The 18,799-nt window shown below is 36.8% G+C and overlaps 1 protein-coding gene across 9 annotated transcripts in view; it reads left to right on the forward strand.

The window, feature by feature from the left end:
- Positions 1-18,799, forward strand: part of EVI5 (ecotropic viral integration site 5) — a 105,851-nt gene that overhangs the window by 61,986 nt on the left and 25,066 nt on the right. For 8 of the 9 annotated variants that reach the window (XR_010474097.1, XM_065071130.1, XM_005498734.4 and 5 more), the window contains 5 exons: positions 1,368-1,502; positions 3,651-3,791; positions 4,321-4,479; positions 6,195-6,341; positions 11,540-11,635. Coding sequence is in view for 8 of the 9 variants with exons in the window: in XM_065071130.1 (XP_064927202.1) it covers positions 1,368-1,502; positions 3,651-3,791; positions 4,321-4,479; positions 6,195-6,341; positions 11,540-11,635 (678 nt within the window). In the remaining variant the exon portion in view is untranslated. The remainder of the gene's footprint in view (positions 1-1,367; positions 1,503-3,650; positions 3,792-4,320; positions 4,480-6,194; positions 6,342-11,539; positions 11,636-18,799) is intronic. The other variant, XM_065071131.1, reaches the window with a different exon arrangement.

Genomic DNA, 18,799 nt, shown 5'->3' on the forward strand with positions numbered 1-18,799 from the left:
GCAGTTAGGGAATAAGAGATTGTTGTAGCCCGTTCTCTGCGTATGCATGTGGTCATGTATGAAACTTATGCTCACGTATCATGTGAAGAAAAACATAAATTAAGAAATAGTTGTATCTTTAATGAAAATGAATACTTTATGGATTTTAAAGTTGCACTGTTAATTAATAAACTTCAACTATGAATCCAAGTATAGTATTTATTCTTCACAATGTAGTTAATGGCACCAAACACATATTAAGTGATTTCCCTTTGAACTTTATTTTGAGGGTTGCCATGCATATACAGTAACTAGGCAACTATGCTTTGGGGGTTTTAACTCCCAGGTTTTTTTCTAAACCAGAAATTTAAATTCTGATTTAGAATGGCATGGCCTGACAAGCAAGTCTGGCAATCTGCAGTGAATCCCGAGTGATTTTAAAGTGACCCAACGCCTTTGAATACAAATGCTTAGTGTAACTTCAGTTGGATGTTTCTGTTGAAAGATGCCGTTTCCTTTAGCAAGTGAATGGATAGATCTCGCTTTTAATTCCAGCTAATCAACAGTAAAGAAATAAGTTAATGGTGATTTAACTTACTTGAACAGAACTGTGGTGTTTTTTTCCCTTCCCTCTTAAGTTTGGAAAGCATGACCTGAAATTCTGAACTGCTATTTTATTACTGAGGGAATGTGTTTGGGTGTGCAAAGCCATCTGGGAATATAGTATTGGAGTAAGTCCTGTATGGAAAGAACCAAATTTCTTTGTAGCGTGGGCCTGTGCTGTCTGTCTAGAAGGGGCTATACTGCTACTTGTGCCTGGATTTTTCTGATAAATCCACCAGGCTCAGAAGAAATACATATAGTGTGAGCAAGTGAGAGACAAAGTGCGAGAGTGGAAGGGGCAAACCAAAGTGATTGTGCATTGAAGTATACGTGGCTTTATTTTAAATCCAAGATTATGGAAAGCTTCTGTTTACTCAGAGCTGAAGTGAGTAGGGATCAAGAGAGAATACTTTTATTAACCTAGTGATTAGCTAGTCTTTTCTAAACATCTTTTTCTGCATATCATAATATAATCACAGATCCTTTGAGAATTTTTCGGTTTGGGTAACAATGACAAAAAAAGTGCTCATCAGTACTAATAGGGGTCTCAGTTTGGTCTTACATATTCGGCTGTGTGGAGGTGCAGTTGTCTGAGAGGCATAGCATTAGGGGTCTTATTGTTAGCAGTCTGGGTGGATATGTTAGTAGATTTGCATAAGGTAAGCACTTCTGTTGATCTTAAGCTAGTATTTCTACTTAAGTACTTATTACTCGAAATCTGGCATATAAAACCCCTTTCAAACCATCTGTGCTTCATACTAAACATGTTTCTGCAAACTTTGTAGCATAAATGCAGTTCACGATACAGTGAAGACTTTGTGCTACAGCTGGAAAAAGAGCTGGTCCAAGCCAGGCTGAGTGAAGCAGAATCCCATTGTGCCTTGAAGGAGATGCAAGATAAAGTTCTAGAGATGGAAAAGGTAAATCAAACTAGGACTGGCTATATGAAATAGTACTAGAAACAGAATACAGGTCCCTGTCATTCTTTGCAAAACTCTGCTCTAGGATCTTCTCTTCTATGCTTTCATGACTGCAAGCTGCTTTTCAAACCTGAAGCTAGCATAGCAAAAACCCTAAGATCTGTTTGCATTGGGGAAGGTTTCTGAAGAAGTGATCACTTTTCTCCTGTTCCTCAAGCCCACTGCGATGGAAGACTGCAATTCTGATGGAGTCTTTACAGTAAACATCAATTATTCCAAAATTATAACATATCCTGCAACAAGAGCCGCAGGCTTAGGGCCAGCATTGAGGTGATGTGAAAGTAAATAGCTTGGGAGAGGAGAAGGAAAGGCTTCAGCGTTTACCATCTCAGGTCCGGAATTCTAGAGTGTCTCCGCTGTTTGGTATCAAAATCTCTACTGCTTTTTGAGTGTCATCCCAGCTAGTAATTTATTGATGCCAGAATTCAAGCTGTACACAAATCAAATGTCAACCTCTATTATACCTTTCTTTGAAGAAAAGTTAACTGAAAAAAAAGGAAAAAAAATGAAAGAAAAAACCCACTAATTGACCTAACGTAAAGTACGCTTTTCAGATACTTTTGTATTGGCTTTGGAAATTGCTTCCTTAAGGAAATCTTAAAGACATGTATACTCAGGAGTGTGGCCAGAACTACTAGCTAATTAGATTAACCCACCGGAGTAAAGATTTTACTTTTTGAATTATCTGAGTGGATTGATGGGAGTCTGACAGGCTAGTAGTGTGGTAATTTTTACTGTACTGAACACTGGTAGAATTCAGGATCTAAGGTATTTTTTGAAGTTAAAAAAGAGACTACTTAACCTTCATCAGCATGAAGATACCAAACACTGAAAACTTAAAGAAACTGGAGCAGTGGGGGAAATTCCAGTGTACCAGACAAACTGAGACATACAGCAGTATTTCAGTCTGTCATCATGAACTTAGGCAGATGAAAAGTGACTGAAATTAACTCCCTCAAATTCCTACAAATACAGCTCTTTACTGCTGCTAGTGATGTGTCACGTAATTTGGGAAAATTCTGCTCAATCCAAGACTTGCATGGCTATACTTGCAGTGATGTAAACATTCAGAAACACACCCTATCACTTCGTATGTTTGCCAATACTTGGATCCCATGATTCTGACACATGGAGATGCTAATAAATGGCTGAGGTGCTGTGTTCTGTTAATGTTGATAATGTACTTTACTCTCAACTCTCAAGAAAACCTGGCAACTGCCACAGTATTACTTATCTACAAAAAGACATGATTTTGCTGAAAATTACTACTGAGAAATACAGTGGAAAGTGATGAAGCACAGTTCAACTTTGGGTATTTGGTGAACAATGATTCAATGTAGGCATATTTTAGTTAGGCAGATTATGTCCTTTTTTCTTCCCCTCTGTGTTTTTTTCCCAAACCTCAATTACTTTGCTTCCATCACTGTTTTCCTTTCCCCAGGTCACTCCTGCTCTGTGTTTTCCTGTTTTCTGCTTAGCTTTCTCTAGTCTTTCTACTTTTTCCTGCTGTATTTTTGTAAACGTCCATGCATCTTCATCTGTAAGACCTTTTCCTGACTGACTGTTGTTTATGAATATTAATGGTAGTTCCTTTGTCAACATACCTTTTTTTTCCTTTTCAAAGGCAGATGACCTAATTCCTCCAAAATATATTTCCATTTATTATTTTTCCTGTAAGTCTAAAAAAAGGTTGTAACTCTAAAGGTGCAATTTCAGTTCTTCATTTGCTTTACTTTTATCAACTAGCTCAAAATCTTTCACATTTCTCTCCATATTTTTCATGTGTGCAAAAAAGCCTAAATAATACTTTGTTAGGGATACCATCTGGGGAAATGTGGAAGTCAGGATGCCTAAAACTACTGTGTCAATTTTCTTCTGTGTTTAGCAGTTGGAAGATACTTATATATACTCGTTATATCCAGGAACTTAGATTTTTTTTTTTGAGGTATTTTCTTTAGCAAGGGATGTGTAATAAAGAAAGTTTGGTTAGTAATAAGAGTTATCATTCCACGTCTATATTCTTGGAATGGGTCTCACTAAGCATAATTTTATTCAAATACATATTTAAGAGGATGGTTCTTGTTGCAGAGGAACAGCTCTCTCCCTGATGAGGAAAATGTTGCTAGACTACAAGAAGAACTGATTGCTGTAAAATTAAGAGAAGCAGAAGCTCTGATGGGTCTCAAAGAACTAAGGCAGCAAGTCAAAGATTTGGAGGAACACTGGCAGGTATGGGGAGTAACACACGTTTAACTATTTTTACTTTCAGTGACTCATAAAGCAAAAGGCTATGAAATTATGAGATGTAGAGATCAAGTAGAAACTAGGGATTGTGCATCAAGCTGCTGAGGGGAGAAAAATCTTTAAATGCAGATACCACAAGAAACGTTACTTCCGAAGTATGTTAGAAATTGGTCCCTAGTTGTTACTGCTGGCAGAAAGCCTGTGCTACCAGGTAACCATTCTGGTAGAAAGGAAATACCTGATTAGTAGTCCTACTTTACTAAATGTTAAAAAGGGCTAGAAATAGGCAAAAGTCTCCGGATATCCTTGCAATTCACTGACTACTGTAGTTGGGAATGACTGTCCTCAGCTTTTTAGTTGTATATCCTTAAAACTAGTAAGTCTCTGTGGGGTTTTAGTTTTTAGAACAAACAGGAGCGTTATAGTAACTTGTTCCTGTATAACTCTGAGACCTTAGATCAGGCAACACTAGGAAAGCTCCGGTGTTACCAGCAATGGCATGCTGTTTTTCTAGCGTCATCTAGCTCGTACCACTGGAAGATGGAAAGATCCTCCCAAAAAAAACACAGTGAATGAGCTACAGGATGAGCTGATGACGGTCCGATTGAGAGAAGCAGAAACTCAGGCTGAACTGAAAGAGACCAAACAAAGAATGATGGAGATGGAAACACAGGTATGTTTTTGAACAATAAACGTGTGTGAATTGAGCTGCATACTGGCAAATTCATCTCAAATGATAGGTATCTGATTGTGATCTTTATCATCTACTGGCATGACTTTAATTCCAAAATGCACTTTTTTAAAATGCTGTTAGATGAGGAGGGAGAACCTAGTGCATATAGTCTAACTTGCTTTAAAATCTCTGTAGTCTTTTCCAGGACTAAGTTTTCTAAATTTCTCATTTGGACTAACTGGTAGACTCTGTGAACGCGTGTGAGCCCTAATTCATTAAATTGTAACTGGTGTGACAACAGAAGTACGTTTGAGGTGGTTTAAATTTCACAGACCTAACTGATGATTCTGATAATAGTAATTGTAATTATTTAAACGGCAGTGTTTTCTTCTGGTGAAATTGCCTATACCAGATTATCGACTGAGGTCATGAATGTGGTTCCTGAACTGGACTCTCAGCAAAACAGCTGCATGCTGTAGGTTCTTTCAGCAGAAGCTTTACCTTTCATGTGCCAGAATAGAAAAGTATGATTCACGATTGCTGAGATTTGTGCAGAAAAGACAAAAATAACTTGTCTGCCAAGATCTTTTGTGTAACTAGAGAATAAGTTGTTATTAAACAAACGAATCTGAAATGAAAGTGCACTAAACTTCGTGAGTTCATATTGTATCGGTGAACTTTCAAGTGAATCAATAAGCACAATGTGCTGTTGATTGAGAACTATTTGTAACAGGCTTTTGAGACATTTTCCCATGACATACCTGCTAAAAGTGACTGTTACTTGAAGGAAACCTGTGCATCCAAAAGGCTAAACAAACAAACCAAAACAGTACTTGGCAAGCTTCAGCAATCCCAGAAACCGGGAGAGCACATTAGGATGTGCTGCTGAACAGAGATAAGCCAATGGTGAGGCACATGGTTGCTTATTTCTGACAGAGGCAGCGCTTTTTTCTATACCAACTGAATGAAGGTTTCCTCTTGCCTTAACTTTTTAAATTTTCATTGAAGTGTTAATAATGTTAACTACAGTTAACGTGTGCTTTTGTTTTGTTACTTTTTCTCCATCTGTGTATTTTAGTCAGTAGGGGGCACAGGTATACTGCCATCTGAATTACACGTATTAAAGTCACAAGACCTTTAGGTATTTCTCCCTTCAGTGTAAAGCATCGAGTCTCTGTATATGCTGATGCTGGTTAGCTGTCACTTGACAGAAATGCACTGGTTCTTGTGTTATGTGCTGGTCTATGCACAGCTTCGTATAAAAAGGCTGTGACTTGTACTAATGTACAGACCTTAATTAAGGTGCAGTGTTACTTTGAGGAATTTGCTGGACAGAGAAACTTGCACATAATGTTTCTGACATATCTGATGCTTCTTGGATGTATCAGCTTGTTGCTGTAGTTGAGATACAAGTTCATAAAAATCTTTGCCTTACCAAAGCAAGAGGCTGGGAAAAAACATCTGTAAAGGAGCTTTGTGATGATCTTACAATGAGTTATCTGTTGTTTAAGAGCAATTTCAATATCCTGGTCATAAACCAAATGTCATGCAAGCTTTTCTGATTACACTTAGAAAATTCTGAATGCGTTTTCCTCAAAGGTTTTTTATAGTAGAAGATCTATAAGTCTTTCTTGTCAGACCTCAGGGAGTTAAACTGATATCAAAGATCTTTCTTTAACATCCATTTTCTTTCTTTTTTTGGTCGCAAATTTCAGAATCAGATCAATAGTAACCATTTACGAAGGGCAGAGCAAGAGGTTACTAACCTACAGGGGAAGGTACAGTATCTTTCTGCACAGAACAAAGGACTCCTTGCTCAGCTGAATGAAGCCAAGCGTAGACAAGCAGAGATTGAATGCAAGGTAAACAACATTGTAAATAGACTTGGTGTGCCAATGTATATGTAATTTTTAGTCTTGTCTGCTATTTTTAGATAGAATTGTATCTTAACTGAGACACAGAAGTCACAAAAACAAAATTTTCTTGTGCTGATTTGACAATATCACCTTGAATTTACCATCTCACAAAAATCTCTTGAGGTTTTGACAGAGCTGCTGCTTTGTGGTCCCTTAAAGATGTGGTTCTGTTCAGAAAAGTGAGTGTGTGTATAATACATGAAAAGACACAACAGATTACACAACAGATTCTGATCACTGTGTAATCTGTCTTAAGTAACAGAAGAGATTCATTACTTCAACACTGACTATTACTGCAGAATTAGTTTAGGTTCAAAAAAAGGGAGTAGAAGTGGTATTTGGATGGAGAGGTCTACAGAAGGGAGTGTTACAGTAGTCATTGCCTTACAGTAACCAGACTTTAAGGGGACCACCCAAAAATACTTGGCAAAAGAGCAGTTTTTATGCACAAAAGAGAGCCTAATCTATGTTTGAATCTCAGATTTAATTAGTTAATTGTCTAACTAAATCCTTAACCATTTACTTATGTCTCTAACTTGAGCACACATAATATGGACAATAAATAAACTATGTCTTACAAACTTTTTCCTCTTAAATTGCATGAAAATTTTCCTGAAATTGCTATTGATACTTACTTCATAAAAGGGCATTATTAGTTTACAAATATCTATATTTTGTTAGAGACATGAAAACATCTTTTTACTTTAATCTTATTTCCAAAAGATTTATGAATAGTCCTCTATGAAATCAGCTAGTGCTGAACAGTCAGTAATTTCTAAATAGGATACTTATTAGTATGTTAAAAACAGTACCGTAACATGAGATGAATAATCAGAATACTATTTATTAAATGTGGCTCTGAATTTGCAGCTTAAGAGCAGATGCTGTTATATAACTTGTTCATGATCACATCTTAGTTTTGCCTTTAATGTAACCAAACTTTTTATGTGCACCACTTGTTTCTGTTCTCATTCATGCAGAACACTGTTATCGGTTGAGTGTTTGTTTTTCAGTTTTATCCAATATATGTGCATTTTGTTTGTAACACCATTCATACCCAAAGACTGCCTCAGCTGCAATTCCATCAAAGGCTTCTGTGGACAATGTGAATCAAGAGTGTAGTTTGTCACTTAGCAGGGAGGTGAAACGACATTCTTATTAATATGCATCATTTTGCTATAACATCACACTTTCCCAGTTTTTACAGATTTTCATTTCTTCTTGTATTTTCTCCAGAGTAGTGCATAAATCTAGACAGTTTACTTGTGTAGTAAACTCTAATCTTCTGTTCATTACTCAAAGCCTAGTGTGTAATTTGTAATTGGCATTTTCTTGTCTTAGTCTCTGGCTCTTTCAGCAAAATGAAGCTGATTTTTATTGTTATTCTGTTCCATTTTAAAGAAATTTAAGAACAGTAAATAACTGAGATGTACCCCAGGTATTTCAGGGTTTTTTTTAGGTTTTAATTTTTCTTGCTGCCCTGCCAGTTTTTATTTCCATTGGAACCTGAATCTAAAATGCAGTGAACATGTAACTTCTACTGACTCCTTAAACTCCATCAAAGCTTTTAGGAAACAAGCCACTGAATCTTAACTAGAATAAATTGCTGCTTCTGACTTTTTTTTGTTTACCATAATTACTGTTTTCCCAAGTGCTGACTTTTTAAATGCTGAGTATTGATTTTGTTGTTGTTGTTAATATTCACGATCTTGGTGACGTATCTTTTCATATAACCTGGAACATTTTTGTCTGATTGGGTTTTGATACTGAAGGTCCTCATTAATTCTTAAGAACTGCAGAATATTGACGACACTCTTATGTTGACTATAAAAAGAGTAATATGTCTTTAACCTGGCTAACGTGTTAATATACGACTGTTCTCACTGGGCTAATTTACTTGGAAACTTATGTTCTAACATGGGTTAAAGTGTGATAGTAATAGACAGAGCACCAGTCATATTTTTTAGAGATTCTCTGAAAGTAGCAACGGTCAATAGCTAGTGAAGTAGCCCTACTGACGTATACTAGCATTAGATCCTGAAATTTGTTTTGCAGTCACTGATAGGAAAAACATTACAGTTTACATTGTAACATGTTTTCCAAGTTGATATTAATTTGATATAAAATGAAATATTATCAATTTGATGCATATACATTACCTGGAGTTCTACTGTTCAACTGTGACCTAGACTGTGACTTCTTGGGAGGAGGCTTAGTATTTTACAATATAGAATTCTATAGAATAGAATATAGAATTCTATACACACAAGGTTTTTTTAGCTAACTGTATTGAAAGATGCTCAAATTTAACTTGTTAGAAACTACCCTTCTTCAATGTAGTTTCCCCTCATATTTCCTTTTCCCTCTACCTCTGATACTTCTCTTGAACTGTCATTGTGACTTTATTCCCTAATAATTTATACAAACAATTCAGCAATGTTTTACAGTTGTAATAAAGTGCCGTGTCATCAAAAAAAAAATAGCCATGTTAGACAATATATGCAAGTTTTAGTGTTCTCCCACTCCTTCGATGGGACATATCTTGGTACTGCTGTTTCAAATTTATGAAAAGCTTTTCCATTTTGGACTCTTAGCTATATGATCATATACAATTAAGTGGAAAATGCAAGGATGTAAAAAGCCATTACCCTTTGACAGCTGATTTGTAAGGACTGTCACTCTGTTTCCTGTCCCTTGCTCTCCACATTCAAACTACTGGAAGCATGTTTTTTGGCTTAATGTAAGATTTATGCCAAATGTTTTCACTTTTACTTGTTACAGAAGAGACTATTTTAGGTTCCTGTCTCCTCACCTCTGTACCACAAAAAATGAAGGAAATGCCTGCTTGGGATTGTTTAAGGTTGTTTCACTGTGTGAGGAAAATGAGTTTATAATGTTAAAGTTAATTGAAAGCAAAAAAATAAAAGCGGAAGTTTAAAGTAGAAAGAAACACATTATGCTTGTCAAGCCAAAACCTTGCAATGTTACTGGCTTTTTCTGTCTTAACCAGGTGTCCTATGGCTGCTGTGTGAGGCACATGTTACAATATAGGTGTGAAGGGCTGGCCTCCAGCAGCAACAGCAGACTTATCCTACCCACACTCCTTGTAGGTTTAGGTTCAGTATCTGTAACTTTACTAAATAGTGTTGCTACCAACTTAGATTTGACTTGAAATGCAGATGTAACAGGTAGGTTGAATTGAAAGGACTACTGCTGTAGAAATACCTGAAATAAAGCTGTTTAATATGTTACTGATAAAAAAAAAACTTTGTATACAAAACTGATGAAGAAAGTTTTGGTAGTTTTTCAGGTAATGTCATGGAGTAATATGGACAAATGTTAAGTTTTTGTAGCACTAAATATTTTTAAAAGTTCCACCTTGCATCTCCTTAAATCTAACAGGTTTGTTATTCCCAGTTCCATTAGAAACTGATGTTTGACTTTTCTTCCTGTTTTTCAAGTAATCTGAATTCATGCTCTTGTTTTATTTCTGTCACCACATCCTGGCTATATTTCTACTTAAAGAGGTGTATAGAAAAAAAATTATATTTGATTTTTGACTCCCCAGTTGTTTTGCTATGCAGCAAGAACTAGTACATTATTTCTGGAGCTTGTATTTTTTCCTTAAAGGATAACTTAAAATATGTAAAAAGAAATTTTTGTAGCAAGTTGCATCTCATACCATCTATACAGCAACATTTTTCTGGCTCTGGTGTGTACTGTTATGTTTTTTGCTTTTTATCTGACTACTGCTTCTGCAACAAGGACTTAACTTCAAATTGTTTCTTGAAACGCAGCACTGATCTTTCTAATCAGCTTTGCTAAAGAATTTACAATGTAAGATTTGTGCCCCATACCAGTCTTGTCTTTCCTACCATATCAGCTTCTGTGGTAATTACTGAGAACATGCTCTGTTTCAGAGATAAAGCATCAGTGCCATGTATAGCGACACTGTTGACTCATCTCAGATACCGAAGTCAAGCCAAGCCAGTCTGTCCTTTAGCTTTCCGTTAAATACATGCAACCCAGTGGACTTGTGGGTTTGGCTTCATTCGAGCAATCATGCAGGAGAATTTAGCAATAATGGATAAACTTTGCTTAGCACATGATGGTTTCCTCTGAAATGGACTCCACTGATTACAAATGCTTTTAATTGGATCATGCAGATGATGCTTCTTCATTACAGGCATCTTTTTCTAAAAGAAACAGCATGTTTTCAAGTAGCTACTGTAGACAAGCTTTGGTATGTTCAATTCGGTCTCAACTCAAGTGTCTCATGAAGGGTGGTTAGGTAGTGTTAGTTTGAAGCACACATTAAAATAACTTAAATAAGTGACTACAATTTGCAGAGTTAAACCAATCTGCCATGAAAGTAGGTGTACCTGAGCTTTGTCTGTCTCTTCCTCAGAGTTATTTGCACTCCAATTGAAAGTATTCCTCACTCAATACCTATCACTGTTTTCTCTCTGTGGTTGTACCAAGCTGCTGACAAGATAATATTGTTTTGTGCTCTGAAGCCTTGAGGACTTGCCTCATAGAACAGAAATAAGGAAATGTCTTCCTCTCTTGTCCAAACTCAAATGGCCTATCATTTGTAGGCAAACTTACAGGTTAAACTTACACTAGGAGTCTGACTGTAAGTTACAGGCTTTAGAATTTTATTCTAAACTGTCTTGCAAATCTCTGTTGTATACTGTGAATAACATAGCTGGACTTAAATGAGGTTGAGAATATCTGTGTGGGGTTTTTTTATATACAAAGAAAATAATTAAGTAATTTGTGTAACTGCTGTTTCTTTATATATAAAGTCAAAAGTTGAAGCATGAGCTGGTTTTTTGTTCTGTTGATACTTTCCTTAGGTTACAATATAACATTTCTGGAACACTTATCTGGAACATATCTGGAAATTGATAACAGCATATTTTAAAAACCACACAGATTTTTTTTAGACTATTATAATTTAGGATCGCTCTTAGATGATTACACAATTCTATGGGTTCTTTAGAATATGTCTTATCAATAGGCAGGATATTTCACACAGCAGTTTATTAAGTTTTACTTACATGATTTGGGGTAAAAGCAATGCAGAGTCTTTAGTCAACTGCAACTGATATTTTTTAGCTTCAATCTGTTACTGCTTTCAGAGTAAAGAAGAAGTGATGGCAGTACGGCTCCGTGAGGCAGACCGCATTGCAGCTGTGGCTGAACTCCAACAGCATATTGCTGAATTAGAGATCCAGGTAACAAGTGATGGCATTAAATGTGTAACGTGATACTGATCACTTTTTGTACTTTGTGGTTTTTTTCTTCCACTTTCTTGCCTTGTTGACCTACTGTGAATACAAGGCACTACTTTGCAAAGCGGGATGAAAGCTATATTGCTGAATGTACCCCCTTTATAAGCCAAGGCCTTAAATCTGTTTTGTGGGCATACTTGTGAGCTGTTAATAATTGCTTCCATACAAGCACCATGCCACAGGCAACACTTTTAAACTCTGACTTCTGTATTTGTTTTTTGTCTTGTCAATTTTTACCAGTTAATAGATGAGATTGAAAGCATCCTCTGTCCAAAAAATTGCACATGTTTTGATTCCAGCAACCATTCTTCTCCGCTTACTCTTCTGCTATGATCACTATTGGAGGGTTTGTTGTAAATCTCTTACTCCCTTTATGTAAACCAGGAATGTTATTTACTGCTACCATGTCACTGGAGGAAGATGCATCCTTTGGCCTCTGTGGTGTTCTTTATGCTTTTAATTCCTTTTGGAGCTTTCACTGTCCCATGAACTCACTGCTTCTTTGAGAACCAGAAATGACTGTTCTTTATGTTTTCTTGGCTTTGAAAAAATCATGATGTCTTACTGTATTCTGTCCTTCATATACTCATATGCTGCTGTCCTGACTGAATTCTGCTGTGCCTATCTGCAAAGGTTTTCTTGGTTATTATTCCTAAGTTACAAGCTAGTTGATCTCTAGTTTACTTTTATTTTCGACTGGTATTGCTAGTGTCTTTCTTCCCTCTGAAATCTTTCCTTCAAGGTGATGATTTTACCATATTGTGTCAGAGCCTTTTTTCCCTATGATTTCTCAACTACTGACATCTCTCTCATCTCTTCATATACGGAATGTACAAATAAATTTAATGGAGCTTGCAGAAATAATTTTCACTTTGGGTATTTTTCCTCTAGTGCAGCAGGCATAAATTGATGAAAAGATAAAGCAATCATCTTTTAATCACATAATGCTTAGCTAATGCTGTGATCAGTACATTAGACATACTTAGATACGTACAGTAAGTATATGAATCATTTTTCATCTAGTAAGATAACAACAAAGTAGCTGAGTTTAGGTCAACCTTCTACAGAAGTGTTAGCATTTAAATAAAAAAAAATATAAAAATTAAAGGATACTTCAATGTGATTTTGTGGGTGAGGAGCCAGTACTCATTTTGTGTTATTTTTATTTTAGCACAGACTTTAAATGCTATCCTGCTTGCAGGATATCGCTCTCCCAAAAAGTACTCTAGTCTTGATTTTATGAAATGAAGAAATGGTGAATCCCATAATGATCAGTTTTGTTTTGTTTTGTTTTTTTTCTGATAGCTATCACACAATTAGAAATGTGTTCATTCTTTAATGTAAATACTTGACTTTCTGTTGTTTGACTGATCAAGCCATTAGTGCTCAATCATTTCATAGGTCTTTGCTATCCCCTTTCCATATTTCAGCTTAAGCTATGGGTGCCAGAATTGTATGTGGATTTTTTTAATATCTTGTCATGGCACAGGTAACGAAGTCAAGTGCAGGAGCATAATCTATTTTGTGACTCTGGCTAATACATCCAAAGATTACACTGTCCCTGGTTTGTCATGATATTGCACTGTCTCATGTTTGGTGGTTTATCCACATAATCTCTCCTTCCTTTTCACAATCACCACTGTGCATGATACAATCTTTAGTCATGTTTTTTCCATTTTTTTCTCATCTTCTAGATGGCCTTGTTTTTTGTTACCTACTAAAGCACACTTCAATTTCCAATCTTTTTGGTGTTCCTAGATGATCACATGTTAATGATTTCTGATTTATAGTCTCTTTGTAAGATTCCTGATTTTCTGCACAAGAAAGAATGGCTGTGCTTTCTTTGCATATGATCTGAAGTCATTCTGTGGCTGTGGTTCATGTTTCTAATTTAATGAGTTTGCCCTGTTAGGTTTTGGTGAACTACTAATCTCAAACTTATACTAGCCTGAAATACAGCTTCTTCGGTTGTGAAATACAGGTTTTGAGTGTTAACTGTATAAACACACAAAAAAGTGATTTAGTAGAAATAAGTTCCTGCAGCAATTTACTTGTTTTTGACACCCTAGATGTGACTTGCAATGCTTTTATTGGGCTGTGACAGATTTTTTTTTTTTTTTGTAAGATTCTGTAAGCAAATAGGTATTTTTGAGCAGGGTGTTTTGCCAGCAAATATGAAACTTATGATCACAACTTCCTTTTTGGGTACTCATGCTCAAAGGCCTCTGAAACACCTGCACCAAAAAAAAGTAATAATGGAGTTGGAAAGCCTTAACTCCTAAAGCTTGTAAACTGTAAGACGTGTAACTGATAACAGAGCTTAAACAAAAGCTGCCTTTTAAGCAAATTGAAAATCTAGGTAACTTCCTCCTCACTGGAGAAAGAGGTGACTCCCTTTGTCTTCCATTCAGCTTGTCAACTGGAATTGCTGTGACCTGATGTGGGGAGCAGAGGGCCTTTTAATCTGTATTTGCATTAATGGCTTGAAATGCAATATTGAATACCATAAATACATTTAGCCAGTCTTAGAGCATAGGTGTCAGTCTCAAAGTAATTGTGCTTTTTACATGGAGCATCACAAATAGGTCTACTTGTCATATTGTTTCAAAGCTGATAAAGATGAAGGGAGGAAGTTAACTTGCCGCATAACCTTCCTTTTTCTGAGGAAAGTAGTGCTTTTCTAAGAAGCTTTAGGGATTCAGTGCCATGTCCACAAAGTCCATAGCAATGTTCAACCTAAATTGTGTACTTTTCTTTTAAATGTTCATGTAGGTGTAGGTGCAAGACACTGGTGTTAAATTTGTAATGCAGAGTATCACTACTCCCACATAAGAACTGATCTCATGTCACACTCAAATGCTAGATTTAAATCACAGTTTCTGGGTAACTCCTTGTTTTGGTTAGCAATAGCAACAGAGAGGGAGAAAGAGAGAACTCTTTCATTTAATAGTAGATGTAATTCTGCAGCAAGATGTCAGATTATTATGTTAAGAAATTATTTTTTGTATATTCTGAATGTCATTTTATCCTGGTCAGGTATTCAGTTCCCAATGCTAAGCTTTTAAACTTTTGTGTAAGCATATTGAGGTACAAGGAATAGTCAAATACATGATAGGTAGTTTTAAACAAATGCATGAGTCATTCCTTAGCAAAAATAACACAAAATTGAAGTGTAACTGAAGTTTAACTTATGTTGCATATACCTAAGCCCCAGAAGTGGCGAAGAAAAACACTGAAGTTATGTATAAACAAAGGCTTACTTTGTCAGCCTTTTTCTCCTCTTTCCTCTCCTTATTTTTCTCTCAATTGCCAGTTCAGCTTATGAAACTCTTGGGAAGCAAACATAGCTTGGAAGTATTTAGCAGGCTTCTGGGCTTTGAGCAGGACGTTTAAGCAAATTACCAACAAAAGAAGGGTGAATTTTTGGATGGCTGGGCTGCTGTTTTTTGTACCTCCACACTGAGGAGAAGCTGTTCTCTTCAATAGGTGCTCTACTTTCTCACAAAAGTTAGATGTTCACATTCTATAACTGACTTGTTTTGGCCAATCTACTTATACTGATCCTTTTTTTTTTTTTTTCCCACCCGTTTGTAAGATGTAGAGAACCAGGACTAAGGAATGGATATTGTCTCTCTCTATGTCTATAGTCAAACAGCGAAACCTCAGGTTTGTTTCCTCAGGGAATTAGTCTTTCTTGTTTTCAGTTGAACTGGTCTGATAGCTTCAAACTGCAACAAGCAAATGCTTTTAACTTCTTAATATCAGCCTTTAAAACCCTATTGTTTTTAGCTTGTGTGTGCTTTCCTAAAGCTGTCACGAAATGTCTACCAAGGTATGCCACACTTCTGGCATAATAGCAAGCGTTCCTTCTGATTGCATATGGGCAGTCCTGTTGGTCTGTTGGTGTCATTTTTGTCTCTTTTGATTGTGGTGTGCTTTTTTTTTTTTTTATTTCCCCTGCAATAGTTGCAGGAAGGACGGACTAAAAAGAGGCTTTAGAGCAATTCAGGCAAGGTTAAATCAGTTGCAAGCTAGGATCAATCAGTTGACTAAGGTAAGGAGCACTAGGCCAGTGAAAGTGAAGGCAGACTGAGGAAGTAGAGCTGGGGCAGCTGCTGTCTCCGCTCTGCAACTTAATCCCTCTCCCTCCATTTCTATTCAGGCTGGTGACTTATAGCGTCCTCCTAAAATTATCCATGGTTGGTTTGTGCTGGGGAGGAACAGAGCATGCTCTGTAATATAGAAACTGGTCTTAGGTCTGAGTAATCTTAAAGCAAAAATGATGAGAGTTCATTCTTCTTTTCATTAGGTTGATCTGGACAGGGGGTAACATCACTTCCTCCTGATATGTTTCCTGGCAGGTTCAGAGAACTTTGTCACATTTACCCTATCTCTAACTATGTCAAAGCGGCTCTGAGAACAACGCTAGAGGAAATCCATGATTGTGTTAGTTCTCTCCCCCACAGTTTAAACTTTCAGCACTATTTCGTTAGAATGAAGCCTTTCTATGACCTCTGTTTAATAACTTTTCCAAGTACTGACTGTTGAGTAAAGAAATTGTTTCCATCTTTTCAAGTTACAGGAAACTTTTTTTACTCTTATCAATAGTGGCGTGTGATGTTAGTGATGTGTTTTTGAAAGTCTAGAATGAGTCACTGTAAAGTCACTGAAAGGACACTAGTTACCACATTTACACTTCTGAATAACCTTCATTTACATTTTTAATGCAGTGTCTTTTGCCACAGAGAAAGAACTTGAAAGCCTCCCCTGAAAAGAGGATGAGGCAGATTGTTACCAAGTAAATACTTCTAAGGCAGAAAAGATTAAACTAAGGGTGTTAGGGAAATGTCCTAACCCCTAGACATTTTTAATAAAGACAATACACTTATCTGAGGAACAGCAACCATCTGGTATACCTGCATTTTGGCTGCCTATAAAACCCTTGGGTTTATTTTTCTATGTTTGAAAGTTCACAGATATTAAAGTGAAAAAAACCCTAGATACTTTCTTATTATTTAAAATAGCTAATTTTCTTGTTGATGTGTATTTCTTTTCCTACTCTTATGTGATCTATTTCTTTTCCTACTCTTATGTGATCTATTTCTTTTCCTACTCTTATGTGATCTATTTCTTTTCCTACTCTTATGTGATCTATTTCTTTTCCTACTCTTATGTGATCTATTTCTTTTCCTACTCTTATATGATCAAGAGTGTTTTATAAAACTGTGTACTTGTGCTCCTCTTGAGATGAAACACCTGCAACTGAAATTTGATTACACTGATCTTCTCTATCTCAGACCTTGGTCAAGCAGCAAAAGCAAGCTTAAAGCCTCCAGTGTGTTCCAGGTGGTTTCCAGTATTTTGTTTATTTCTTCTTTAAACTTTGGTTTGTCATTACTGCTAGACTTGGTTTTAGGGGGTACTATACAGTCACAGTTTCAGGTATTTAAAATCAGCATTCTTTGAAGCAGTCTATCCCTGCCCTCGTGTTGCCAGCTGTGCATTCTGGTCCTATGCTGAATGAGTATGGAAGGTCTCAGTAGTTCTCCATAGGCATCAGGTGTGTTTCTTGAGACTGGAGGCTGCATATTTTGAGGATAGAGAAAAGCTGTTTTTCTCTTAGACAGCCAGACAAAGGAGGATTTAAGTATGGTACTACAACCATGAATCTCAACTGATACTTATTGGTGGGCAGAATTTTTCCTCAGTCTAAGAAGCAAATATGGGGGGAGCAGATTTTTCTTCTCAGGAGCTCTCAATATACAGCTTGGCATGCGTGCAAGTGCAGTCAACTCTGGTACTTCAGAGCAGGATGAGATGAGAGCTTCCAAAACTGAAGGGGCCTAAGTGAGTTCTGTTTGACAGCTGGTGGAGTTTTTTTGATCTGTAGGGCTCATTTGCTGCTTCGCTGCCTGTACTGCTCCCACTCTATGCACAACCTGAGGCAGGAGGTTGGTTGTGTATTGGCTGCTGACACTGTACGTTCTCCTGGAGCAGAGGTGATAGCTGGCCATTAGGGTGGTGGGTGCAGGGTTTTCTAACCTTGCTAGTGCTGGTGGAGCTGGTCTGTTGAAAGAGGTGGTAAGACTGGGGGGAGTTATTAATCTTCAAAGCAGGCAAATGGAGATGATGGATGTTTATTTACAGTGTAACACCAACTGGCATTACTTTTCTAAGAACCCTTCTGGGAGGGGGAGGCAGGCAGTGCAGTGGTGCCCATCTGTAGAAGCAGTACCCCAGGGAAACTGACGTAGAGATTCATTCACATCTGACTGCGAGGTTGTTTTTTAACAAAATTCCTGGTTTCCAGAATTGGCTAGCTTTCATTATTTTGCTGTTCTGATAACAAATACACTTTTATGTTACCTGGCTTTTTCACTGTGTATTCATTTTTAACTTGAAATGGCTAGTATTTGCCTAGAGACCAGCTATTCTTTGTGTCATGAGCTCCCCAAATACCACAGATTTTCTGTAATAATGCTCCCTCTCAAAAAAAACCCAAACCAACAAGCCACATCCTACATGTATCATCTTAGATTAAAAGAAAAATCGTGGAGAGAGAGATTATTTATGCTATTCTGTTTTAAAAGTTGTGATGTTCATACCTTAAAGACTTTTAAATTGTAAGTGGAGTCTTAACATTCACTTTTGAACCAGTACAGTTGATCTGAGTGTTTTCTTCCGAATTACGAAACTACACAAGCACAGTAGTACAAAACTATTCAGGCATAGTATAAAACCAATGCGGAGTGAAACGCCTGCTTCCTACTGAAATAAATGTTACAACAGGAAGCATTCAACAAATGAACTAAAGCTACACTAAAGCAATTTGATTTTTCTTCTGTCAGTGGGGCTGCCTAGTAACTTATGAGGAAGCTGGACCAATTCACAGCCACAGAATGTGAAAATGTAATTTAATGGAAACAGAAAACCTGAGATTTTAGGTATTTTATAAAATTGAAAGGTAAAGCCAGTTTCAGAATATAGAAGGGCCTTGAAGCAGGATAGTCAGCTCCCTTTTTCCTTGGTGGTTTTACAGAAGACACCTTTAATGTCTTTTGCCCTTGAGCACCCTTACCAATTAAGAGAGTTGAGGTTAATTTGGCT

Source organism: Columba livia, chromosome 8 (assembly GCF_036013475.1).
Source record: "Columba livia isolate bColLiv1 breed racing homer chromosome 8, bColLiv1.pat.W.v2, whole genome shotgun sequence".
NCBI lineage: Eukaryota > Metazoa > Chordata > Aves > Columbiformes > Columbidae > Columba > Columba livia.